A 27,900-nucleotide genomic window follows, 5' to 3' on the forward strand; every position below is an offset into this window, starting at 1 on the left:
TAGGCAAGCAAGAGTCATAGTTGTGACAGCATTAATTTTGCACCTGCTAAAGCAGTGGTTCTTAGTAGCTTGTTGACAATGAGTCAGAACTTTGAATTTTATAAGGTAATGATCGGACATTTCTTTAGTGTACAGGAGTATCATAACTTGGGACGTGGTGACACCCCGGACAAGGACTTCATCTAACGTATTAACGTTGTGATGCGTGGATTGATATATTATTTGTGTAAGACCACAGCTATCAATTATAGTCTGGAGCGCCACACACGGAGGGTCTGATGGAGTATTCAAATGGATATTAAAATCCCCCATTATAATTATATTATCTGCGTGCGTCACTAGATCAGCGACAAACTCTGAAATTTCACTGATAAAGTATGAATAGGGCCCAGGGGGGCGGTAGATAACAGCTAGGTAGAGAGCTAGCGGCGTGACAGACCCCATAGTAAGCCCCTAAAATTATTTATATTTATTACTTAGGTTAGGGGTAAGGTTAAGGTTTTCATTGTATATTAGTGCGACCCTTCCACCCCTTTTTAAGGGGACGGGCAATATAAGCATTTGTATAATTAGGGGGAGATGCCTCGTTAAGAAGGAAAAATTCATATAACCGGGTTATAAGGCGCACTGTCGACTTTTGAGGGAAAAAAAGGTTTTCAAGTGCGCCTTACAGTCTGGAAAGTACGGTAATAACGTTTTGGGAAACAATGATCTGACTGTTGTTACCCAAAGTATATTAAGTGGGATTTTTCAGAAAAACAAATATATACAGTAACACAAAAACAACCTGTCTCTGTGATCACTATAGGTGTATAAATAATAATATAGTGTTAAATAAAATCAGTCCCTTGGGCACAAAACTGAAAATAATACAGCTCTCCAAAAAGTGCACTTCTGCTGCTATTTGACATAACTGTTTGTTATGACGCCTTGACATTTTTGCACTTTATTTCTTTATTGAAAGAAAATTCTATGAAGAGAAAAGTTGTTTGCAAATGTGGTTACAATGCTAAAAAATGAAAATTTAAAGCTAAAAAAAGAAATACACTTTATTGAGTTAACATTATTTCTTTATAGGTGGAAATATGTGATGTTATGAGCCAGGGAATATAACAGCTACACTACCCAGCATGCAACGGGAGTGACGAGCATGCGCGGTAGCCCCGATAATTGTTGTTGCATGTCATCACCGGGCAGCTAAGAGTGAGGTTATGAGCACGCTGTGAAAGTAAACGTCAAGAACTCAGCCAACACGCCTCGTCTGCATTATTTATAATTAGACAGACAACACATATACAGTGTGATTTTGTTTTGTTTACAAGGAAAGAAAAACAAAAGTTAAAAAAGGGAGATATATGTTGTATATATGTGTATGTGCTGCGGTTGCTTTAAGAACGTTGCGACAGCTGCCGTAAAGGAGGTGCGTTGCTAGCCTGGTTGCTATGTTTCCGGTTGGTCGTAAAAGTGTTGGTCATGTGTTTGTACCCTGCTCAAATCTCTCAGTAAAGTTATTCATTGGATTATACCTTTTGTTTTGAACTTTATTACACCTTGGAGCGCTTTTTCCGGTCCATTGTTTTCCTGCTTTCCCTATCTGCGCCTAATGACTGAGCTACGTGACGTCATTTCTTGTGATGTCACACGGAGCATTTCTGGTTGGGACTCGTTTCGTTCCCAGTGATTCGAATAAAGAACCAACTCTTTTTCTTTACTATAGTGGTCTCGATAACGGGTACTGGTTCTCAAAAAGGGATTTGAGTCTGAGGACTCGGTTCTTTTCTTATCGAACAACCGGGAAAACCGGTTTCGAGTATCATCCCCACTGACTCCTTACTCTGTGTAACAGACACTGTAATTGCCTGTGTCTTGCTCTAGTGTAGTTAGTCAAGTGTGATTTAACCAGTAATCTATGTTTCTAGATAGAGTGATGGCGCCTTCCCTGTTAGGGTGTAGGCCGTCCCTCATAAGCAAGCCCGGTTTCCCCCAGAAAGACGGCAAACTATCAATGAACGTTCTCTACAAAAACTAGCCAGCCACTTGTTAAGCGAGACTAATCTCCTATACCTCTCATAATTACCTCTCGCAGGCAGGAGGCTAGAGACAAGTACTCCATGCCTGGACATCTTTCTAGCGAGATTACAAATCCTAACTACAAACCTTGTTTCCATATAAATTGGGAAATTGTGTTAGATGTAAATATAAACGGAATACAATGATTTGCAAATCATTTTCAACCCATATTCAATTGAATGCACTACAAAGACAAGATATTTGATGTTCAAACTCATAAACTTTATTTTTTTTTTGCAAATAATAATTAAATTAGATATTCATGGCTGCAACATGTGCCAAAGTAGTTGGGAAAGGGCATGTTCACCACTGTGTTACATGGCCTTTCCTTTTAACAACACTCAATAAATGTTTGGGAACTGAGGAAACACATTTTTGAAGCTTCTCAGGTGGAATTCTTTCCCATTCTTGCTTGATGTACAGCTTAAGTTGTTCAACAGTCCGGGAGTCTCCATTGTGGTATTTTAGGCTTCATAATGCACACATTTTCAATGGGAGACAGGTCTGGACTACAGGCAGGCCAGTCTAGTACCCGCACTCTTTTACTATGAAGCCACGTTGATGTAACACGTGGCTTGGCATTGTCTTGCTGAAATAAGACAATGTATGCACTTTGTGTGTGCGTTTTGACACACTCAGCATCATGTGCCTCCGCTCTGTAGTCACCGCCACACAGCGGCATTCAGATGAAAGAACGGTACCGGTACTTTTCAAAGGTGCTATAATACCGATTTCAATTGATTAGTACCACGATACTTTATTAGTAGCAGTATACTGTACAACCCTACTACACACACATACAGTACATAGAAGAAAGTGTGTTTTTGTTGTTTGTGTCTTGCAGACGTCCAGCAGCTGATCGGTAATCCAGAAGAAGTTTCCCCTCAGTTAGGGGGGAGCTCCACTTTGAAGCAGGAGACTCCACAACCACCCTGCATTAAAAAGGAAGAGGAGGAACTCTGCATCACTCAGGAGGGAGAGTGTCTTCTAGGACGAGAGGAAGCTGATTACACCAAGTTTCCACTGACTATTCTCTCTGTGAAGACTGAAGATGATGAAGAGAAACCACAAGTAGACAACCTCTTAGCTCCACTATCAGATAGTGAGGCTGAAGACGAGGTTGAAGAACCTTTGAGCAGAGATACAGACTGTGAAGGTGATATGAGGACTCACACTGACAACAAACACTCTGAATGCTCTACAAAGAAGAGAGATAAAACATGTTTGAGCTGCTCAGTTTGTGCTAAAATTTTTACTACAGAGTGCAATTTGACCCGACACATGAGAACACACACAAGAGAAACAAAATGTAATTGTTCAGTTTGTGGCAAGAGCTTTTGTCAAAATAGCTGGTTGACTCGACACATGAGAACACACACAGGAGAAAAAACATTTAAATGTTCAGTTTGTGGCAAAACCTTTTCTCAAAACAGCCATTTGACTCGACACATGAGAACACACACAGGTGAAAAAGCATTTAGTTGTTCCATTTGTGGTAAAAGCTTTTCTCAAAATAGCGATTTGACTCGACACATGAGAACACACAAAGGTGAAAAACCATTTAGTTGTTCAGTGTGCGGCAAAAGCTGTTCTGTTAAGAGCACTTTGATTGAACACATGAGAACACACACAGGTGAAAAATTTAATAAGTGTTCACTTTGTGGCAAAAGCTTTTCTGTTAGGAGCAAATTGACTGTACACATGAGGACACACTCTGGAGAAAAACCATTTAGCTGTTCAGTGTGCTGTAAAAGGTTCACACATAATGCAGATGCAGTAAAACACACAAGAACACACAAGGGAAAATAACCAATTAGCTGTTTAGTTTGTGGTATGTTGCTCATATGTGGTGACATCCACCCTACCCAGGACCTCCTCACTGCTTCTTTCACAAATATCTGAGATATTCATACAAACTTGGATTATTTGGAGCATAATCTTATCCACTCATGACCCCATGTCTTCTCTGTATCTGAAACCTTCCTGAACAGTAAGATAGATGATGCTTCAAGTGCTTGGTTACTCCTTCTTCAGTCCAGGGACCTGGGGCCTCATGTGTCAAGTTTGTGTACGCTCAAAAACCTGCACTACACCCTTTTTCACTGCCAAGTTGAGATGTATCAAAACTGACATATTTAAAATGCAGCATGAGACACTGCACACTGATATAGTTCTGTGAAAATGATTGTCTTCTGTGCAAATGTAAAGAAAGTGAACAGTGTGTGATTTACTGCAATACTGTCAGTCTTTTAACTTTTTATTTGTGCTTTGTTGAAATTGTTCACACATTGCACAGCTTTTATTTTTCTATCAATACACATTATGTCTAGAAGACAGGAAGTAACTCAACACTGTAGAATAGTTTCTACCTCAGTTTGTATGGTTTGTTGAGTTAGCACAGGATTAATATGTGGAAATGACAAATGAGGTAGTTGATACATAGAATAGTTTTTATTCATGCTTTATTTAGTTATTTGTTCAATCCTAGATGGGTTGTGACTTAAAGTTTAATAGAAACACTGAGATTAAGTCTAAATGCATTGTGTTCTTTAAGGTTTTTTTTGAAAATGCACCATTTTTTTCCCCTCAGAATTTTTAACTAACTTGAAGTGTTTTGTCAAGATGATTATTTGTGATATGTACAAATTCAGAATGTGCTTGTTATATTTTGGGCCAAAGTAAAATAAAGAAAACTATCTGAAGTTGTCATAGTCGTATTTTTAAGTTATCTTGCCATGATTTTACCCGTCCCGCCCACGTGGACATAGATTTTCCTCCATGTGGCCCCTGAGCTAAAATGAGTTTGACACCCCTGCTGTAATGTGACTCATGTGAGCAGGTTACTGTATAAACACATTTTGTTATAAGTTATAAAAATGTGTCTTGTTTTCATGTAAGATAGTTGACATTTAGCATGATAGCTGTTAACTGGCGATTAGTGATGTTAAGTGCCTAAGATGGTAGTTATTGATTAGCAGTGCGATGAGGGCTTTCTGCTGGTGAGTGATTAGCACTACAGTTAGAGCCACCTATCGCTAGGTAGAAATGAGCAGTTTCACCAACATTTTTATGTGAAACCATATTACTAACTGTCTGGTGTTTTACAGGATTCATGGAAGTTTATTGTCATAGCAGCACACGATACACATGAGATGGCACACAATTTAGTAGCACGTGAACAATAGGATTGGTCCTGGTGGAGATCTACACTCTTAGTGCTTTTCTTCTTTATTCAGAGTAATCATTTGACTTCTAAAGGTTTTTAACTAAAACAACTAAGTAGCTTGAAAAATATTTCTCTATTTCTTGTAGTATTTCAAATGTATGATTTGTTTCTTCGATGATTGCCCTTTTCCTGGTTTGAACAACAGCCATCAAAAAGTCTGTGCACGTGCTTGTATATATATATTTTTTATTTTCAAAGAGTAGTTGCAGATTATTTAATGTTAGATACTTTTACCAACCATTGTTTGAAAACAAGATTAAAATGCCTTTATTTTGAAAAAACACTGCTGTGGAGTAGGAAACAGAAGTGACGGGATTCGAGCGCATGCGCAAATGTACTTGAAGCCAAGCAAAAAGACGAAGACCGCATGCTATGGTTGTTCGGAGAATTTTCGAATTCACGATCTTAAAGTCATATGATTCACAGCAAATATAGCAACAAATATCTCAATTGGTATTTTCCAAAGCCACGAAACGTGCATTGAGTTTGGAGCGATATCTGAAGTGAAGATTGAAGACGTGATAGAAGATGGACGACTACTGCTATGCTAAGATGGCGACGTCCGCTAAAAGAGAACATGAAAGAGAATCAGCGCCACCAACTTCCAGCAAATCACCAACGGAGATAAAGACGAAAGATGAAGGTGAGTGACTTGAAGTTTTGTCATTTGAAAACTATTTCAAGCCCTAAAAGTCTAAATTAGCCGACCTTGTTGAAGAATGTAAAGAAAGAGCCGCCATGATTGTTAGCTTGAAGAAGGCAGTGGAGTTCACATCAGAGGAGATGAAAGAATGCAAAAGTCAAATGAAGAAAGTGGAAGAGCAAAACAAGCGCTTGTGTAAAGAAAATAATGATGTGAAAGAAGAGATGTTGGGGAAGAGTAAGAGATGTGAAGAGAAGACTGGACCACATGTCTACATCAACGTGCAGAGGATTGGAGGTCATAAAGAACAAGAAAATAACAAATGTATGCTTTGTTCAAACACTAATGGTCAAATAAGATAGCTGGTAGTGTTTTTGTTATACTGTAAAGTTCAAATTTGAATGATAATGAAAATAAGTCTTAAAGGCCTACTGAAATGATTTTTATTTATTTAAACGGGGATAGCAGATCTATTCTATGTGTCATACTTGATCATTTCGCGATATTGCCATATTTTTGCTAAAAGGATTTAGTAGAGAATTTAGTAGAGAACATCGACGATAAAGTTTTGGTCGCTGATAAAAAAAAAGCCTTGCCTGTACCGGAAGTAGCGTGACTTCACAGGTTGAAAGGCTCCTCACATTTCCCCATTGTTTACACCAGCAGCGAGTGCGATTCGGACCGAGAAAGCGACGATTACCCCATTAATTTGAGCCAGGATGAAAGATTTGTGGATGAGGAACGTGAGAGTGAAGGATTAGAGTGCAGTGCAGGACGTATCTTTTTTTCGCTCTGACCGTAACTTAGGTACAAGCTGGCTCATTGGATTCCACACTCTCTCCTTTTTCTATTGTGGATCACGGATTTGTATTTTAAACCACCTCGGATACTATATCCTCTTGAAAATGAGAGTCGAGAACGCGAAATGGACATTCACAGTGACTTTTATCTCCACGACAATCCATCGGCGAAGCACATTAGCTACGTAGCTAACGTGATAGCATTGTGCTTATCTGCATATAGAAACAGATGAAATAAGCCCCTGACTGGAAGGATAGACAGAAAATCAACAATACTAATATTACTATTAAACTCTGGACATGTAACCACACGATTAATGCTGTGCCGCCTGGCGAAGCCTAGCAATACTGTTTCTAACGACGCCATTGAAGCTAACTTAGCTACGGGACCTCGACAGAGCTATGCTAAAAACATTAGCTCTCCACCTACGCCCGCTCTCATCTGCTCATCACAACCCATGCTCACCTGCGTTCCAGCGATCGACGGCCCGGAGACGGAGGAAGTCAAGGTGAGGACAGCGGTGCGATAGCGGCGCGGCGGCGGGCGTTGTAGCTTTCGACGACACCCCAGCCGCCATCAGAGTCGGCAAGAAACATATATTTCCCCAAAGTTACGTATGTGACATGCACACAGCGCCACGCACGTACGGGCAAGCGATCAAATGTTTGGAAGCCAAAGCTGTACTCACGGTAGCGCGTCTGCTATCCAACTCAAAGTCCTCCTGGTTGTGTTGCTGTAGCCAGCCGCTAATACATTGATCCCACCTACAGCTTTCTTCTTTGCAGTCTCCATTGTTAATTGAACAAATTGCAAAAGATTCACCAACACAGATGTCCAGAATACTGTGGAATTATGTGGTGAAAACAGACAACTTAAGCTGACCACCGTGCTATTCCAAAATGTCTCCTTCAACCCTTGACGTCACGCGCAAACGTCATCATACAGAGACGTTTTCAGCCGGAAGTTTCCCTGGAAATTTAGAATTGCACTTTATAAGTTAACCCGGCCGTATTGGCATGTGTTGCAATGTTAAGATTTCATCATTGATATATAAACTATCAGACTGCGTGGTCGGTAGTAGTGGCTTTCAGTAGGCCTTTAAGTTACAAACATCTGAGCCTCTTTAAATATTTGTGTTTATTTGTAGTTCTTATCTTCTTGTTTTTTCTAAAAAAGTTGTATTGAATTCCTTTGGTGGTGCTATGGTATGATATGTTTTAATAACAGATAGTTTATGTTAAAAATGTGCCTGAAATTAAACAAAGCCCCAAATTCGAACAGAGAACTTTCACCAGGGTGTGACATGAATATTCAAAAAACGGAATAACAGAAAACCTGAATTAGATTAGTTTTTCATATTGCTATAGTCATTTTAATTTATTGTTAATATGATTTTTATTTTACGTGTTATTTATTTGTTACTAATGTATATCTGGTTGTTCTTTTAGATTATATTTAAAATTGAGTTTTGGTGCTACTGTTTTTACGTTTTCAAATTAATAAATAATTTAGTTATTTATCGTGATTCCAAAATCCCTCAAAATAATTGTGATTATTATGTTTTGCCATAATTGTCCAGCCCTAGACGAGGTATTGGAAAGGACTTCATGATAAACTATGTATCACGGTACTTGAGTCACGATACAATAGTCTATTGTAATATTGTGACATGGAGTTTTACTGACATTTTTACAAAATTGAAAAAACTACTTAAAATTAATGTTGTATAAATGTATACTTGATGATAGGTATTATTTATTGGACAAATTGTGTCAAAAACAAAGTAAATAAAATGATCATTGCAGTTGTACAGAAAGTGGATCACATTTCTTGCATTTAATATCTAAAAAAGTCCTCAACTTCTTAACTACAGACTTCTTTCAGATAGAAACTATCTTCTTTAGTTTTGCGATGTATTTCAATATTGACTTTTTCCCCACTGTTAGTTTGTAGTATCCTAATGTCCTTCGCAGCAGATGTTTTCTACTTTCTGTGATTCTAGCTGAACTTTTCTGAGTCTATGACAAGTCATGTAAACATTGATCCATCATTCTGGCAAGGCACTAAATGAATGGCCATGAAACACTACACACTAGGGTTGTCCCCATACCAATAATTTAGTACCGGTACTAAATGTATAGATACTTTTCTAAATAAAAGGAACTACGAAAAATGTCAAAATTGGCTTTATTTTAACAGAACATCTTACACTACTTTAAACACTCACAGTCAAAGAACAATTTTACAAGGTTAAAATATAAATTAAAAGGCATTAAACACATTGGGCTTTTCTTGTTGCACTCAATTTACAATTTTCCATATTACATATAGTCTGCTATAATCAAGTATTAGATTAGAATAGAACAGAAAGTTTTACTGACATTATATAAAGTTATTCTTCATTTATGGTTGCCACTCCTGGTCTGTGCTTTAAGAAAAATACAATTATTAATGAAGTACTAAAACAAAACTATGAATACATGTACACAGATAAGCCATGTAAGGCTGAAACGACGCGTCGACGTAGTCGACGTCATCGGTTACGTAAATACGTCGACGCCGTTTTTGTGCGTCGACGCGTCGCATATTTACGTCACACTACCGTCATGGCGGAGCGCAAAACAGACTGTGCGAGCGAGGGGAAAAACGCACGCCAAAAGTCGTCAAAAGTGTGGGAGTATTTCAATACACAGCCTAATAATGTTGTTGTATGCACAGTGTCGAGCGGAAATGGCCTATCATAGCAGCACAACGGCTATGGACGAACATTTGAAAAGAAAACCATCAACCATCAACTAGTCAATCGTCCGCGTTAGCATACGTTGTCATCATTACACAAAAACATGAATGTGTCTTTTGTATCTGCTAGGGGTGTAACGGTATGTGTTTTGCATTGAACCGTTTCGGTACGGGGCTTTCGGTTCGGTACGGGGGTGTACCGAACGAGTTTCTAAGCTAAAGCTAACTTTAGCTGCTAAAGTCTTAACAAGTTGCTTTGCTCCTCTGTCTCAGCACGCAGCATTGTCCCACCCATACAACCATCTGATTGGTACACACGCAGCATTGTCCCACCCACACAACCATCTGATTGGTACACACGAAGCATTATCAGCCAATCAGCAGTGCGTATTCATAGCGCATGTAGTCAGCGCTTCAGCGTGGAGCAGATATGTGTTTAGCAGGTGAGCATCAGGCAGCGGACTCTCCCCAAATGATAATAAACACCTCCCAGTCAACTACTAGTAACATCACCATGAGCCCGTTGACCTACTAGAAACTTAAACTGCAGCTCAGCTCGCTCGCAGTCCTGGTTTGAGGTGAAGGCTAATTACCTCTCAGTTCCAGCCACATCGACCCCTTCTGAGCGCCTATTTTCAGCTGCTGGGAATATTGTAAACAAGAAAAGAAGCAGCCTCACCCAGAGCATGTAGACATGCTAACCTTTCTTCATTACAACTGTTAGTCACTCACTGGAATGAGTAGAATTGGTTATTGTGTACTGTGTTGGACTGGATGTTTATTTTGCACATTTTAAAAGCAATACTTAATGTTTACAGTGCTCCAGAATATTTAGATTGGCACTTTTTTGTATTGGATGTTTATCTTTATTTTTGCACATTTGAGCAAATAAGCAATACTTTTACTTTTGAAATGCTTATACTATTGCAGAATATTAAGATTTGCACTGGATGTTTACTTTTATATTTGCACATTAAAAAGCAAATAAGCTACTTTTAATTTTGTTAAATGTTAAAAGTTTTAAATGTTTACATTGTTACAGAATATTTTGTCATGTTGTTGTCAATGTTGACTTAGTGGCTATACTTTTTTTTTTGTAAATAAAAGCCATGCCTTTTGAAAAAACTGGCCTACTTTTATTTTTTCATCTTCATTTTAAATAAAATAAAATAAAAAATAATCGGTAAAAGGTAAAATAATCTATAGATGAATCGAAAAAATAATCTATAGATTAACCGATTAATCGAAAAAATAATCTATAGATTAATCGATAGAAAAATAATCGTTAGCTGCAGCCTTAAAGCCATGTAGCAGGTAAAACACATTTATTAAAGACAAAACACAAATGGTAGGAATTTGTTACAAAATGTAGTCATTTCACTTGCATTAGTTGACTGCTAATTGGGCAGTTTTAACTGTGCTAATATTTGGCATCAAGCCAAGCAGCTGTGTGCGCGTCTACGTATCTACTAACCCCAAAAGCAGTGAAGTTGGCACGATGTGTAAATGGTAAATAAAAAGAGAATACAATGATTTGCAAATCCCGTTCAATCTATATTCAATTGAATAGACTGCAAAGACAAGATATTTAACTTTCAAACTGGAAAACTTTGTTATTTTTTGCAAATATTAGCTCATTTGGAATTTGATGCCTGCAACATGTTTCAAAAAAGTTGGCACAAGTGGCAAAAACATCCCACAGTTGAACAGGCTAATTGGGAACAGGTGGGTGCCATGATTGGGTATAAAAGCAGCTTCCATGAAATGCTCAGTCATTCACAAACAAGGATGGGGGGAGGGTCACCACTTTGACAACAAATATGTGAGCAAATTGTTGAACAGTTTAGGAACAACATTGCTCAACCAGCTATTGCAGAGAATTTAGGGATTTCACCATCTAAGGTCTATAATATCATCAAAAGGTTCAGAGAATCTGGAGAAATCACTGCACGTAACATTGAATGCCCGTGACCTTGGATCCTTCAGGCGGTATTGCGTCAAAAACTGTTATCAGTGTGTAAAGGATATCACCACATGGGCTCAGGGACACTTCAGAAAACCACTGTCAGTAACTGCAGTTGTAATTACAGTCTGTAAGTGCAAGTTAAAACCCTACTGTGCACAGCAAAAGCCATTTATCAACAACACCCAGAAACACAGCAAAAACCATTTATCAACAACACCCAGAAATGCCGCCGGCTTCTCTGGGCCCGAGCTCATCTAAGATGGACTGATGCAAAGTGTAAAAGTGTTCTGTGGTCTGACGAGTCCACATTTCAAATTGGTTTTGGAAACTGTGGACGTCGAACAAAGAGGAAAAGAACCATCCTGATTGTTCTTGGCGCAAAGTTCAAAAGCCAGCATCTGTGATGGTATGGGGGTGTATTAGTGCCCAAGACATGGGTAACTTACACATCTGTGAAGGCACCATTAATGCTGAAAGGTACATACAGCTTTTGGAGCAACATATGTTGCCATCCAAGCAACGTTATCATGGACGCCCCTGCTTATTTCAGCAAGACAATGCCAAGCCACGTGTTCTAACAGCGTGGCTTTGTAGTAAAAGAGTGCGGGTACTAGACTGGCCAGCTTGTAGTCCAGACCTGTCTCCCATTGAAAATGTGTGGTGCATTAAGAAGCCTAAAATAGCACAAGGGAGACCCCCGGACTGTTGAACAACTTAAGCTGTACATCAAGCAAGAATGGGAAAGAATTCCACCTGAGAAGCTTCAAAAATGTGTCTCCTCAGTTCCCAAACCTTTACTGAGTGTTGTTAAAAGGAAAGGCCATGTAACACAGTGGTAAAAATGCCCCCGTGCCAACTTTTTTGCAATGTGTTGCTGCCATTAAATTCTGATTCAATGATTATTTGCAAAAAAAATGTTTCTCAGTTCGGACATTAAATATATTGTCTTTGCAGTCTATTCAATTGAATATAAGTTGAAAAGGATTTGTTGTATTCTCTTTCTATTTACCATTTACACAACGTGACAACTTCACTGCTTTTGGGTTTTGTACATGTGCACAGCAGGGGAGCTGGTTAACTTATGAGAGTAGTATGTGTGTTTGTGAGAATGTCAACGTGTTGTCTGAGTGACGTCAGCGAGTGAGCGGGCGTCAGTGAGTGAGCGGGCGAGTAAGGAGAGGTAGTGGTAGTATGTGCAGGAGTGTTAATAGCATGGTGGATGTCCGGTTGTGCCCTGTGGAAATAATAAATAAAGTGAGCAAGTTGTAACTAATCGACGGCCTCGTCCTTCCGACCAAAGAGCGGAGCTTTATGGACCCAGTGTTACCCCCGACACAACATGGGCCCTGGGGGGAACGTCTCCCCTGCGCTCCTCGACCACGGTCTGGGAGCCCACAAACAGGAAAGGTGTAAAGCAACCCTTGCAGAGCGGCGGCTCCGTGTTTAAAGTGTCACCTTTATTGTTAGTTTAGAAGCCCAAATACCTCCATATTGCACTTCACGCACCCTCTTTATTAACCAGTAGAATTGTCCTTTGTTGCCTTTCTTCCTCTCCACCATGTTATTGCTTGTATGCACTTTGTGTGTGCGTTTTGACACACTCAACATCATGCGCCTCGGCTCTGTAGTCACCGCCGCACAGCAGCATTCAGATGAAAGAACGGTACCGGTACTTTTCAAAGGTGCTATAGTACCGATTTCAATTGATTAGTACCACGATACTTTATTAGTAGCAGTATACTGTACAACCCTACTACACACACATACAGTACATAGAAGAAAGTGTGTTTTTGTTGTTTGTGTCTTGCAGACGTCCAGCAGCTGATCGGTAATCCAGAAGAAGTTTCCCCTCAGTTCGGGGGGAGCTCCACTTTGAAGCAGGAGACTCCACAACCACCCTGCATTAAAAAGGAAGAGGAGGAACTCTGCATCACTCAGGAGGGAGAGTGTCTTCTAGGACGAGAGGAAGCTGATTACACCAAGTTTCCACTGAGTATTCTCTCTGTGAAGACTGAAGATGATGAAGAGAAGACTGAAGATGATGAAGAGAAACCACAAGTAGACAACCTCTTAGCTCCACTATCAGATAGTGAGGCTGAAGACGAGGTTGAAGAACCTTTGAGCAGCGATACAGACTGTGAAGGTCATATGAGGACTCACACTGACAACAAATACTCTGAATGCTCTACAAAGAAGAGAGGTAAAACATGTTTGAGCTGCTCAGTTTGTGGTCAAAGTTTTACTAAAAAGAGCAGTTTGACTCGACACATGAGAACACACACAGGAGAAAAACCTTTTAATTGTTCAGTGTGTGGCAAAAGCTTTTCTCTAAATGGCATTTTGACTCGACACACGAGAACACACACAGGAGAAAAACCATTTAATTGTTCAGTTTGTGGCAAAAGCTTTTCTCTAAATGGCATTTTGACTCGACACACGAGAACACACACAGGAGAAAAACCATTTAATTGTTCAGTTTGTGGCAAAAGCTTTTCTCTTAAAAGCATTTTGACTGAACACATGAGAACACACACAGGTGAAAAACCATTTAATTGTTCAGTTTGTGGCAAAAGCTTTTCTGTTAAAAGCAGTTTGACTCAACACATGAGAACACACACAGGTGAAAAACCACTTAATTGTTCAGTTTGTGACAAAAGCTTTTCTCGAAATAGCCATTTGACTGAACACATGAGAACACACACAGGTGAAAAAACATTTAATTGTTCAGTTTGTGATAAAAGCTTTTCTCGAAATAGCCATTTGACTCAACACATGAAAACACACATAGGTGAAAAACCTTTTTATTGTTCAGTTTGTGGCAAAAGCTTTTCTCGAAATAGCCATTTGACTCAACACATGAAAACGCACATAGGTGAAAAACCATTTAGTTGTTCAGTTTGTGGCAAAAGCTGTTCTGTTAAGACAAGTTTGACAACACACATGAGAACACACACAGGTGAAAAACCATTTAGTTGTTCAGTTTGTGGCAAATGCTTTCTTTGTAACAGCTCTTTGTGTCGACACATGAGAACACACACTGGAGAAAAATCATTTAGTTGTTCAGTGTGCTCTAAAAGGTTCCCACGTAATGCAGACGCAGTAAAACACATGAGAACACACACTGGAGAAAAACCATTTAGTTGTTCAGTTTGTGGCAAATGCTTTCTTTGTAACAGCTCTTTGTGTCGACACATGAGAACACACACAGGTGAAAAACCATTTAGTTGTTCAGTGTGCTGTAAAAGGTTCCCACGTAATGCAGATGCAGTAAAACACATAAGAACACACAAGGGAAAATAACCAATTAGCTGTTTAGTTTGTGGTATGTTGCTCATATGTGGTGACATCCACCCTACCCAGGACCTCCTCACTGCTTCTTTCACAAATATCTGAGGTATTCATACAAACTTGGATTATTTGGAGCATAATCTTATCCACTCATGACCCCATGTCTTCTCTGTATCTGAAACCTTCATGAACAGTAAGATAGATGATGCTTCAAGTGCTTGGTTACTCCTTCTTCAGTCCAGGGACCTGGGGCCTCATGTGTCAAGTTTGTGCACGCTCAAAAACCTGCACTACACCCTTTTTCACTGCAAAGTTGAGATGTATCAAAACTGACATTGAGATGCTGGGTAACTGTTTGCATAACCAAGTGCCAACTTTTACTCCTCAGACTAATTGATGTGCAAATCAGAGACATATGAACATTAACACCCACAATCCAACCCCCACCTCCCTCGACATTCGGGCATAACAGGTTCAATCTGGCCCGTGAGATGAGTTTGCGAAGTGTAAAATTCAGCTGCATTTTTAATGAAAGAAACTGCTGTTCTAATTGTCTCCACTGGATGTCGCAATAGCAATTCTGTTAGGCAAGCAAATAGCATAGCAAGTATATCAAGCAAGAGGTACACGGTAAAGCGGGGCTGTGACTCCTCCCCCTCCACCCAATGTAAAACAGAAGTAAAATAAGCAATCAGTAACCCCACTTAAAATGCAGCATGAGACACTGCACACTGATATAGTTCTGTGAAAATGATTGTCTTCTGTGCAAATGTAAAGAAAGTGAACAGTGTGTGATTTACTGCAATACTGTCAGTCTTTTCACTTTTTATTTGTGCTTTGTTGAAATTGTTCACACATTGCACAGCTTTTATTTTTCTATCAATACACATTATGTCTAGAAGACGGGAAGTAACTCAACAATCTTGAATAGTTTCTACCTCAGTTTGTATGGTTTGTTGAGTTAGCAGAGGATTAATATCGTATTTCCTTGAATTAGCGCCAGGGCGGTAATTAATTTAAAACCTCTTCTCACTCCGGCGCTCACCAAAGGCATGCGGTAAATTCAGGCCTGCGCTTATAAATTTGAGTGTGATGTAAGGATACCATCATGAAAAGCACATTTATTAAAAAAAACTTTATTATGGTCTTACGTTTACTTATAAATGAAGTCCATGCGCAGCTCCTTCTGAACAAAAGCATCGATAACTTGTTTATAGAAGTCTTCCTTATCTTTCTTCAGTTTTAAAAGTCTCTCTGTCTTGATGGAGATATTCCTTTAATTATTACCTCCTGCTTCGATTGAAAGTCCAGTTTAGAAAACTGTTTTATTTTAGATATGTAATCGTCCATGTTAAAAGGCCAGACGAGAGGAAAAAATAATCGATCGCTGCTAACTGTTGCTGCTTGTTGTCACTTCTTCTGCAGCCGAGTAGTCGCAAGAAGGATCACTAGCGCCCTCTACCACCAGGAGGCGGGAGTCATTTAATGACTCATATTTGACACACGCAGCTACGGTATATTAATAAAACATAGCTGATTACTGTTCTTTTTAGCATATTCAAGAGCTTGGACCTTGAATCCTACTGAATAGCTTTTAATCTTCTTCCATTTATGTGATTTTAAATGATTGAAATCAGCCTCCTCCATTTTGAAAATGATGACAGGTGAAGTGTCACTCGTGACGTGACGAGTTTGACCCGGCGGAAATTCTAGACATGCGCTAATAAAAATAATATTTTGCGAAACGAGTTTGACCCAGCGTTACTCCTGAGCCGGCGGTAATGCTAAGCATGTGCTAATTACTTTGCGAAACGAGTTTGACCCCGCGGTAATTCTAGGCAGGCGCATACTATATATCCGGCGGCAATTCAAGGAAATACGGTATGTGGAAATGACAAATGAGGTAGTTGATACATAGAATAGTTTTTATTCATGCTTTATTTTGTTTTTTGTTCAATCCTAGATGGGTTGTGAGTTAAAGTTTAATAGAAACACTGAGATTAAGTCTAATTTCATTGTGTTCTTCAAGGTGTTTTGAAAATGCACCATTTTTTTCCTCTAAATGTTTAACTAACTTGAAGTATTTTGTCAAGAGGATTATTTGTGATATGTACATTTTCAGAATGTGCTAGTTCTATTTTGGGCCGAAGTAAAATAAAGAAAATAATCTGAAGTTGTCGTAGTCGTATTTTTAAGTTATCATGCTATGATTTTACCCGTCCCGCCCACGTGGAAATAGATTTTCCTCCATGCGGCCCTGAGCTAAAATGAGTGTGACACCCCTGCTGTAATGTGACTCATGTGAGCAGGTTACTGTATAAACACATTTTGTTATAAGTTATAAAAATGTGTTCAGTTCTCAGAGACACATCAATGTCAGGCTGACAATCGCTCTTCCGCTTTCTCCAAACACGAGAACAAGGCAGCTCCTACTGACTTGTGATTGGTCAGACCGTGCCCATCTTAATCACATGGCTAATTTCAATATAATAAATTGCGATGTAACACAATTGAATATCTTATATGCTCAGACAGTAATGTGTTTATATAAGTTTAGATTGTGTTATGATGTTTGTAATGGGGAAAGACGTTAATGTGTCTTGTTTTCATGTTTGCATTTAAGATAGTTGACATTTAGCATGATAGCTGTTAACTGGCGATTAGTGATGTTAAGTGTCTAAGATGGTAGTTATTGATTAGCAGTGTGATGAGGGCTTTCTGCTGGTGAGTGATTAGCACTACAGTTAGAGCCACCTATCGCTAGGTAGAAATGAGCAGTTTCACCAACATGTTTATGTGAAACCATATTACTAACTGTCTGGTGTTTTACAGGATTCATGGAAGTTTATTGTCATATAATTTATTTAATAAGAAAATCAAACTCATTAGAAAGGAGATTAAAGACAACGCGCCCCAGCTGCAACTGGGTTCTATTAACAGATACGACTGTATATACGATGGATACTGCCCTCCGAAATAGTCTCTCTCTTTTTGATGAAATAACATTAGGAGATTTGCTACGTGTAAATGGGATAAAACAAACAACATGTTTACTTGACCCACTTCCTGCGAAACTTATTAAGGAGCTTTTTGTATTATTAGGTCCATCAGTGCTAAATATTATAAACTTATCACTTTCCTCTGGCACTGTTCCCCTAGCATTCAAAAAAGCGGATATTCATCCTCTGCTGAAAAGACCTAACCTCGATCCTGACCTCATGGTAAACTACCGGACGGTGTCCCACCTTCCGTTTATTTAGAAAATCCTCAAAAAAATTGTTGCACAGCAGCTAAATGAACACTTAGCGTCTAACAATCTCTGAGATTGTTAGACGCTAAGTGTTCATTTAGCTGCTGTGCAACAATTTTTTTGAGGATTTTCTAAATAAACGGAAGGTGGGACACCGGTCGGTAGTTTACCATGAGGTCAGGATCGAGGTTAGGTCTTTTCAGCAGAGGATGAATATCCGCTTTTCAATCCGGTTTCAGGGCAAATCACTCTACGGAGACAGCCCTCGCAAAAATGACTAATGATCTATTGCTAACGATGGATTCTGATGCGTCATCTATGTTGCTGATTCTTGATCTTAGCACTGCTTTCGATACAGTCGATAATAATATTTTATTAGAGCGTATCAAAACGCGTATTGGTACATCAGACTTAGCCTTGTCTTGGTTTAACTCTTATCTTACTGACAGGATGCAGTGTGTCTCCCATAACAATGTGACCTCGGACTATGTTAAGGTAACGTGTGGAGTTCCCCAGGGTTCGGTTCTTGGCCCTGCACTCTTTAGTATTTGCATGCTGCCGCTAGGTGACATCATACGCAAATACGGTGTTAGCTTTCACTGTTATGCTGATGACACTCAACTCTACATGCCCCTAAAGCTGACCAACACGCCGGATTGTAGTCAGCTGGAGGCGTGTCTTAATGAAATTAAACAATGGATGTCCGCTAACTTTTTGCAACTCAACGCTAAGAAAACGGAAATGCTGATTATCGGTCCTGCTAGACACCAACATCTATTTAATAATACCACCTTAACATTTGACAACCAAACAATTACACAAGGCGACTCGGTAAAGAATCTGGGTATTATCTTCGACCCAACTCTCTCGTTTGAGTCACACATTAAGAGTGTTACTAAAACGGCCTTCTTTCATCTCCGTAATATCGCTAAAATTCGTTCCATTTTGTCCACCAGCGACGCTGAAATCATTATTCATGCGTTCGTTACATCTCGTCTCGATTACTGTAACGCTTTATTTTCGGGTCTCCCTATGTCTAGCATTAAAAGATTACTGTTGGTACAAAATGCGGCTGCTAGACTTTTGACAAGAACAAGAAAGTTTGATCATATTACGCCTATACTGTATATACCTTTATATACTTTGTACATATATATATATATATATATATATATATATATATATATATATATATATATATATATATATATATATATATATATATATATATATATACATATATATATATATATATATATATATATATATATATATATATATATATATACTACCGTTCAAATGTTTGGGGTCACATTAAAATGTCGTTATTTTTCAATGAAGATAACTTTAAACTAGTCTTAACTTTAAAGAAATACACTCTATACATTGCTAATGTGGTAAATGACTATTCTAGCTGCAAATGTCTGGTTTTTGGTGCAATATCTACATAGGTGTATAGAGGCCCATTTCCAGCAACTATCACTCCAGTGTTCTAATGGTACAATGTGTTTGCTCATTGGCTCAGAAGGCTAATTGATGATTAGAAAACCCTTGTGCAATCATGTTCACACATCTGAAAACAGTTTAGCTCGTTACAGAAGCTACAAAACTGACCTTCCTTTGAGCGGATTGAGTTTCTGGAGCATCACATTTGTGGGGTCAATTAAACGCTCAAAATGGCCAGAAAAAGAGAACTTTCATCTGAAACTCGACAGTCTATTCTTGTTCTTAGAAATGAAGGCTATTCCACAAAATTGTTTGGGTGACCCCCAAACTTGGCTCACCTGCACTGGCTTCCTGTGCACTTAAGATGTGACTTTAAGGTTTTACTACGTATGTATAAAATACTACACGTATCTTGCTGATTGTATTGTACCATATGTCCCGGCAAGAAATCTGCGTTGTAAGAACTCCGGCTTATTAGTGATTCCCAGAGCCCAAAAAAAGTCTGCGGGCTATAAAGCATTTTCTATTGGGGCTCCAGTACTATGGAATGCCCTCCCGGTAACAGTTAGAGATGCTACCTCAGTAGAAGCATTTAAGTCCCATCTTAAATCTCATTTGTATACTCTAGCCTTTAAATAGACCCCAGAGTCGGGACCCGGGGTGGACCGCTCGCCTGTGCATCGGTTGGGGACATCTCTGCGCTGCTGACCTGTCTCCGCTCGGGATGGTCTCCTGCTGGCCCCACTATGGACTGGACTTTCACTATTATGTGTCACAATATTATACTAGACGTCCATTGTATCCGGTCTCCCCTAGAGAAGGGGGGCGGGGGGAGGGTCACCCACATCTGCGGTCCTCTCCAAGGTTTCTCATAGTCATTCACATCGACGTCCCACTGGGTTGTGAGTTTTTCCTTGCCCTGATGTGGGCTCTGAGCCGAGGATGTCATTGTGGCTTGTGCAGCCCTTTGAGACACTTGTGATTTAGGGTTATATAAATAAACATTGATTGATTGATTGATTGATTGATACCAGCACATGATACACATGAGATGGCACACAATTTAGTAGCACGTGAACAATAGGATTGGTCCTGGTGGAGATCTACACTCTTAGTGCTTTTCTTCTTTATTCAGAGTAATCATTTGACTTTCTAAAGGTTTTTAACTAAAACAACTAAGTGGGTTGAAAAATATTTCTGTTTCTTAATTGTAGTATTTAAAATGTAGGATTTTTCTTCTTCAATGTTTGCCCTTTTTCTGGTTTGAACAACAGCCATGGAAAAAGTCTGTGCATGTGCTTGTATATATATATTTTTTATTTTGAAACTGTATTTGTCCATTATTTGATGTTAGATACTTTTGCCAACCATTGTTTTAAAACAAGATTAAATGCCTTTATTTTGAAAAACCACTGTTGTGGAGTAGGAAACGGAAGTTGCTGGCTTCTAGCGCATGCGCAAATCTACTTGAAGCCAAGTAAAAAAGACGAAGACCGCATGCTATGGTTGTTCGGAGATTCTTCGAATTCACGATCTTAAAGTCATATGATTCACTGCAAATATAGCAAAAAAATATTTTAATTGGTATTTTCCAAAGCCACGAAACGTGCATTGAGTTTGTAGCGATATCTGAAGTGAAGATTGAAGACGTGATAGAAGATGGACGACTACTGCTATGCTAAGATGGCGACGTCCGCTAAAAGAGAACATGAAAGAGAATCAGCGCCACCAACTTCCAGCAAATCACCAACGGAGATAAAGACGAAAGATGAAGGTGAGTGACTTGAAGTTTCGTCATTTTAAAGTTACTTCAAGTCCTGGAATGAGTGTTGATGAGAAATTGCCCGATTTGAATGTAAAGAAAGAGCCGCCATGATTGTTAGCTTGAAGAAGGCAGTGGAGTTCACATCAGAGGAGATGAAAGAATGCAAAAGTCAAATGAAGAAAGTGGAAGAGCAAATAAATCGCTTGTGTAAAGAAAATAATGATGTGAAAGAAGAGATGTTGGGGAAGAGTAAGAGATGTGAAGAGAAGACTGGACCACATGTCTACATCAACCTGCAGAGGATTGGAGGTCATAAAGAACAAGAATCATTTCATTACTGTCAACTTTTGATTGGGAAGTTCAAAGTTACTAAAGAAAATGTAAATAATTTGCATTCTTGTTATGCGCCTTGTTAGAATATTGTAGAAAGTAAACACTTAACGGCCTACTGAAACCCACTACTACCGACCACGCAGTCTGATAGTTTATATATCAATGATGAAATCTTAACATTGCAACACATGCCAATACGGCCGGGTTAACTTATAAAGTGACATTTTAAATTTGCCGCTAAACTTCCGGTTCGAAACGCCTCTGAGGATGACGTATGCGCGTGACGTAGCCCGGGGAACACGGGTATGCCTTCCACATTGAAGCCAATACGAAAAAGCTCTGTTTTCATTTCATAATTCCACAGTATTCTGGACATCTGTGTTCGTGAATCTGTTGCAATTATGTTCATTGCATTATGGAGAAAGAAGCTGAGCAAGCAAAGAAGAAAGTTGTCGGTGCGAAACGGACGTATTTTTCGAATGAAGTCAGCAACAACAGTACACAGCCGGCGCTTCTTTGTTTACATTCCCGAAAGATGCAGTCAAGATGGAAGAACTCGGATAACAGAGACTCTAACCAGGAGGACTTTTGACTTCGATACACAGACGCCTGTAGAGAACTGGGACAACACAGACTCTTACCAGGATTACTTTGATTTGGATGACAAAGACGCAGACGTGCTACCGTGAGTATGCAGCTTTGGCTTCTAAACATTTGATCGCTTGACCGAATGTGCGCAACTTTTTTTTTGCGTATGTACGTAACTTTTTAAAAATATATAAGCTTTATGAACCTTGGGTTAGGTGAACGGTCTTTTGGGCTGAGTGATTGTGTGTGTTGATCAGGTGTTTGAATTGTATTGGCGTGTTCTATGGAGCTAGGAGCTAGCAGAGGAGCTAGGAGCTAGCATAACAAACACGTAGGTGTTTTTATGCAGGATTAATTTGTGGCATATTAAATATAAGCCTGGTTGTGTTGTGGCTAATAGAGTATATATATGTCTTGTGTTTATTTACTGTTGTAGTCATTCCCAGCTGAATATCAGGTCACCCCCGGCTCTCACAGCATCTTCCCTATCTGAATAGCTTCAACTCCCCACTAGTCCTTCACTTGCACTTTACTCATCCACAAATCTTTCATCCTCGCTCAAATTAATGGGGAAATTGTCGCTTTCTCGGTCCGAATCTCTCTCACTTCATGCGGCCATCATTGTAAACAATAGGGAACTTTGCGTATATGTTCAACTGACTACGTCACGCTACTTCCGGTAGGGGCAAGCCTTTTTTTTTATCAGATACCAAAAGTTGCAATCTTTATCGTCGTTGTTCTCTACTAAATCCTTTCAGCAAAAATATGGCAATATCGCGAAATGATCAAGTATGACACATAGAATAGATCTGCTATCCCCGTTTAAATAAAAAAAAATCATTTCAGTAGGCCTTTAATACACCCTGTAGTTTTAAACTTCAACTAATTGATGAAGTACTATTTTTGTTGACTTCATCTGGCGTCAGGCTGTCGCCGGCCGGTATATATAAATATAATATGTGTATATATATTAAATGGTAAATGGGTTATACTTGTATAGTGCTTGTCTACCTTCAAGGTACTCAAAGCGCTTTGACACTATTTCCACATTCACACACACATTCACACACTGATGGCGGGAGCTGCCATGCTAGACCCTAACCATGACCCATCAGGAGCAAGGTCTTGCTCAGGGACACAACGGACGGGACTCAGATGGCGGAAGCTGGGGATCAAACCGGAAACCCTCAAGTTGCTGGCACAGCCGCTCTACCAGCCGAGCCACGTCGTCCCACCCATCCATCTTCTTCCGCTTATCCGTGGTCAGGTCGCGGAAACAGCAGCCTAAGCAGAGAAGCCCAGACTTCCCTCTCCCCAGCCACTTTGTCCAGCTCCTCCCGGGGGATCCCGAGGCGTTCCCAGGCCAGCCAGGAGACTCCCAACGTGTCCTGGGTCTTCCCCGTGGCCTCCTACCGGTAGGATGTGCCCTAAACACCTCCCTAGGGAGGCGTTTGGGTGGCATCCTGACCAGATGCCCGAACCACCTCATCTGGTTCCTCTCCATGTGGCTTTACTTTGAGTTCTTCACAGATGGCAGAGCTTCTCACCCTATCTCTAAGGGAGAGCCCCGCCACCCGGCGGAGGAAACTCATTTCGGTCACTTGTACCCGTGATCTTGTCCTTTCGGTCATAATCCAAAGCTCATGACCATAGGTGAGGATGGGAACGTAGATCGACCGGTAAATTGAGATCTTTGCCTTCTGGCTCAACTCCTTCTTCAACACGTCCGCATTACTGAAGACACCGCACCGTGAACAAGACTCCGAGGTACTTGAACTCCTCCCCTTGGGTCAAGATCTCCTCCCCAACCCGGAGATGGCACTCCACCCTTTTCCGGGCGAGAACCATGGACTCGGACTTGGAGGTGCTGATTCTCATCCCAGTCGCTTCACACTCGGCTGCGAACAGATCCAGTGAGAGCTGAAGATCCTGGCCAGATGAAGCCTTTAAGACCACATTATCTGCAAAAAGCAGAGACCTAATCCTGCAGCCACCAAACCGGATCCTCTCAACACCCTGGCTGCGCCTATATATATATATATATATATATATATATATATATATATATATATATATATATATATATATATATATATATATATATATATATATTATATATCAATGGCCAAATATATATATTTGAAAAGCCCTCGGCCAAATTTTTTTAGCCAAATGTGGCCCTCGAGTCAAAAAGTTTAGAGACCCCTGCACTGGCCTTTCTAGAGCTTTTCAGCTCTTTAGTTCAAACCATTACTGCATTTAAACATGTTCTACAACCTGTCACTATTTACACTTCACGCACCCTCTTTATTAACCAGTAGAATTGTCCTTTGTTGCCTTTCTTCCTCTCCACCATGTTATTGCTTGTATGCACTTTGTGTGTGCGTTTTGACACACTCAACATCATGCGCCTCGGCTCTGTAGTCACCGCCACACAGCGGCATTCAGGTGAAAGAACGGTACCGGTACTTTTCAAAGGTGGTATAGTACCGATTTCAATTGATTAGTACCACGATACTTTATTAGTAGCAGTATACTGTACAACCCTACTACACACACATACAGTACATAGAAGAAAGTGTGTTTTTGTTGTTTGTGTCTTGCAGACGTCCAGCAGCTGATCGGTAATCCAGAAGAAGTTTCCCCTCAGTTAGGGGGGAGCTCCACTTTGAAGCAGGAGACTCCACAACCACCCTGCATTAAAAAGGAAGAGGAGGAACTCTGCATCACTCAGGAGGGAGAGTGTCTTCTAGGACGAGAGGAAGCTGATTACACCAAGTTTCCACTGAGTATTCTCTCTGTGAAGACTGAAGATGATGAAGAGAAACCACAAGTAGACAACCTCTTAGCTCCACTATCAGATAGTGAGGCTGAAGACGAGGTTGAAGAACCTTTGAGCAGCGATAAAGACTGTGAAGGTGATATGAGGACTCACACTGACAACAAACACTCTGAATGCTCTACAAAGAAGAGAGGTAAAACATGTTTGAGCTGCTCAGTTTGTGCTGAAGGTTTTACTAAAAAGAGCAGTTTGACTCAACACATGAGAACACACACAGGTGAAAAACCATTTAGTTGTTCAGTTTGTGGCAAAAGCTTTTTTCGAAATTATGGTTTGACTGAACACATGAGAACACACACAGGAGAAAAAACATTTAAGTGTTCAGTTTGCGGCGTAGGTTTTTCTCGAAATAGCCATTTGACTCAACACATGAGAACACACACAGGTGAAAAAACATTTAATTGTTCAGTTTGTGGCAAAGTATTTTCTCGAAATTTTCTCTTGACTCGACACATGAGAACACACACAGGTGAAAAACCATTTAGTTGTTCAGTTTGTGGCAAAAGCTTTTTTCGAAATTATGGTTTGACTGAACACATGAGAACACACACAGGAGAAAAAACATGTAATTGTTCAGTTTGTGGCAAAAGCTTTTCTCAAAATAGCTCTTTGACTCAACACATGAGAACACACACAGGTGAAAAACCATTTAATTGTTCAGTTTGTGGTAAAAGCTTTTCTCAAAATAGCGATTTGACTCGACACATGAGATTACACACAGGAGAAAAAACAATTAATTGTTCAGTTTGTGGTAAAAGCTTATCTCAAAATAGCGATCTGACTCAACACATGAGAACACACACTGGTGAAAAACCATTTAATTGTTCAGTTTGTGGCAACAGCTTTTCTCAAAATGGCTCTTTGACTCAACACATGAGAACACACACAGAAGAAAACAAATTTTACTGTTCAGTTTGTGGTAAAAGCTTTCCTCATAACAGCTCTTTGTGTCGACACATGAGAACACACGCTGGAGGAAAACCATTTAGTTGTTCAGTGTGCTGTAAAAGGTTCACACATAATGTAGACGCAGTTAAACACATAAGAACACACAAGGGAAAATAACCAATTAGCTGTTTAGTTTGTGGTATGTTGCTCATATGTGGTGACATCCACCCTACCCAGGACCTCCTCACTGCTTCTTTCACAAATATCTGAGGTATTCATACAAACTTGGATTATTTGGAGCATAATCTTATCCACTCATGACCCCATGTCTTCTCTGTATCTGAAACCTTCCTGAACAATAAGATAGATCAGTGGTTCTCAAATGGGTTTACGCGTACCCCTGGGGGTACTTCAAGGTATGCCAAGGGGTACGTGAGATTTTTTTTTAAATGTCTGTCAAAGAACTGTGAAAAGAAATGCAACAATGCAATATTCAGTGTTGACAGCTAGCTTTTTTGTGGACATGTTCCATAAATGTTGATGTTAAAGAATTCTTTTTTTGTGAAAAAAGTTTAGAATTCAAGTTAAAGTTAAAGTACCAATGGGTGTGGTGAAATTTGTCCTCTGCATTTGACCCATCCCCTTGTTCACCCCCTGGGAGGTGAGGGGAGCAGTGGGCAGCAGCGGTGCCGCGCCCTGGAATCATTTATGGTGATTTAACCCCCAATTCCAACCCTTGATGCTGAGTGCCAAGCAGGGAGGTAATGGGTCCCATTTTTGTAGTCTTTGGTATGACTCGGCCGGGGTTTGAACTCACAACCTACCCATCTCAGGGCGGACACTCTAACCACTAGGCCACTGAGTAGGTAAGTTCATGAATCCAGATGGATCTCTATTACAATCCCCAAAGAGGGCACTTTAAATGATGATTACTTCTATGTGTAGAAATCTTTATTTATAATTGAATCACTTGTTTATTTTTTAACAAGTTTAGTTATTTTTATGTTTTTTTCCAAATAGTTCAAGAAAGACCACAACAAATGAGCAATATTTTGCACTGTTATACAATTTAATAAATCAGAAACTGATGACATAGTGCTGTATTTTACTTCTTTATCTCTTTTTTTTAACCAAAAATGCTTTGCTCTGATTAGGGGGTACTTGAATTAAAACAATTTTCACAGGGGGTACATCACTGAAAAAAGGTTGAGAACCACTGAGATAGATGATGCTTCAAGTGCTTGGTTACTCCTTCTTCAGTCCAGGGACCTGGGGCCTCATGTGTCAAGTTTGTGCACGCTCAAAAACCTGCACTACACTCTTTTTCACTGCAAAGTTGAGATGTATCAAAACTGACGTTGACGCATAAGTGATGCTGGGTAACTGTTCCCACAATGGACCACAATGGAAACAAGCCTTTTGGCTTTTTGTGCCATCAATTTGCCTTTTTAAATTATTACATGGATTCAATTCTTTAAGATGTCAATAAACTTCTCAATTAATCAATCCCAAAAAGGGCCAAATTTTACTCCTCAAACTGATTGATGTGCAAATCAGAGACATATGAACAATTAACCCCCAACACCCAAAACCCAACCCCCACCTCCCTCGACATTCGGGCATAACAGGTTCAATCCGGCCCGTGAGATTAGTTTGTTAAGAGTAAAAGTCAGCTGCATTTTTATATGACAGAAACTGCTGTTCTAAATGTGTCCATTGGGTGTCGCAATTTCAATTCTGTTAGGCAAGCAAATAGTTGTTCCCGGGCGAGTAAGTATACCAAGCAAGAGGTACACAGTCTTTATTAAAGGAAATATATATATATATATATATATATATATATATATATATATATATATATATATATATATATATATATATATATATATATATATATATATATATATATATATATGTATATATATATGTATATGTATATATATATATATATATATATATATATATGTATGTGTATATATATATGTATATGTATGTGTATATATACATGTATATGTATGTGTATATATTTATGTATATGTATGTGTATATATTTAT

At 39.5% G+C, this 27,900-nt stretch overlaps 3 protein-coding genes across 3 annotated transcripts in view; all 3 read left to right on the top strand.

Moving 5' to 3' along the window:
* The window catches only part of LOC133632088 (uncharacterized), a 105,027-nt gene that overhangs the window by 4,729 nt on the left and 72,398 nt on the right, over positions 1–27,900 (top strand). The window lies entirely within an intron of this gene.
* On the top strand, positions 5,632–16,877 carry LOC133632241 (gastrula zinc finger protein XlCGF57.1-like). Its single transcript, XM_062024563.1, has 2 exons — positions 5,632–5,939; positions 13,256–16,877. Exons 1-2 carry the CDS (start codon positions 5,825–5,827, stop codon positions 14,743–14,745), a joined length of 1,605 nt encoding a protein of 534 aa, XP_061880547.1. The 5' UTR covers positions 5,632–5,824; the 3' UTR covers positions 14,746–16,877.
* Positions 24,596–26,696, top strand: LOC133632281 (gastrula zinc finger protein XlCGF17.1-like). Its single transcript, XM_062024631.1, has one exon. The coding sequence runs from the start codon at positions 25,039–25,041 to the stop codon at positions 26,020–26,022; it is 984 nt and encodes a 327-aa protein (XP_061880615.1). The 5' UTR covers positions 24,596–25,038; the 3' UTR covers positions 26,023–26,696.

This window comes from Entelurus aequoreus, linkage group LG17 (assembly GCF_033978785.1).
Source record: "Entelurus aequoreus isolate RoL-2023_Sb linkage group LG17, RoL_Eaeq_v1.1, whole genome shotgun sequence".
In the NCBI taxonomy this organism is placed as follows: domain Eukaryota; kingdom Metazoa; phylum Chordata; class Actinopteri; order Syngnathiformes; family Syngnathidae; genus Entelurus; species Entelurus aequoreus.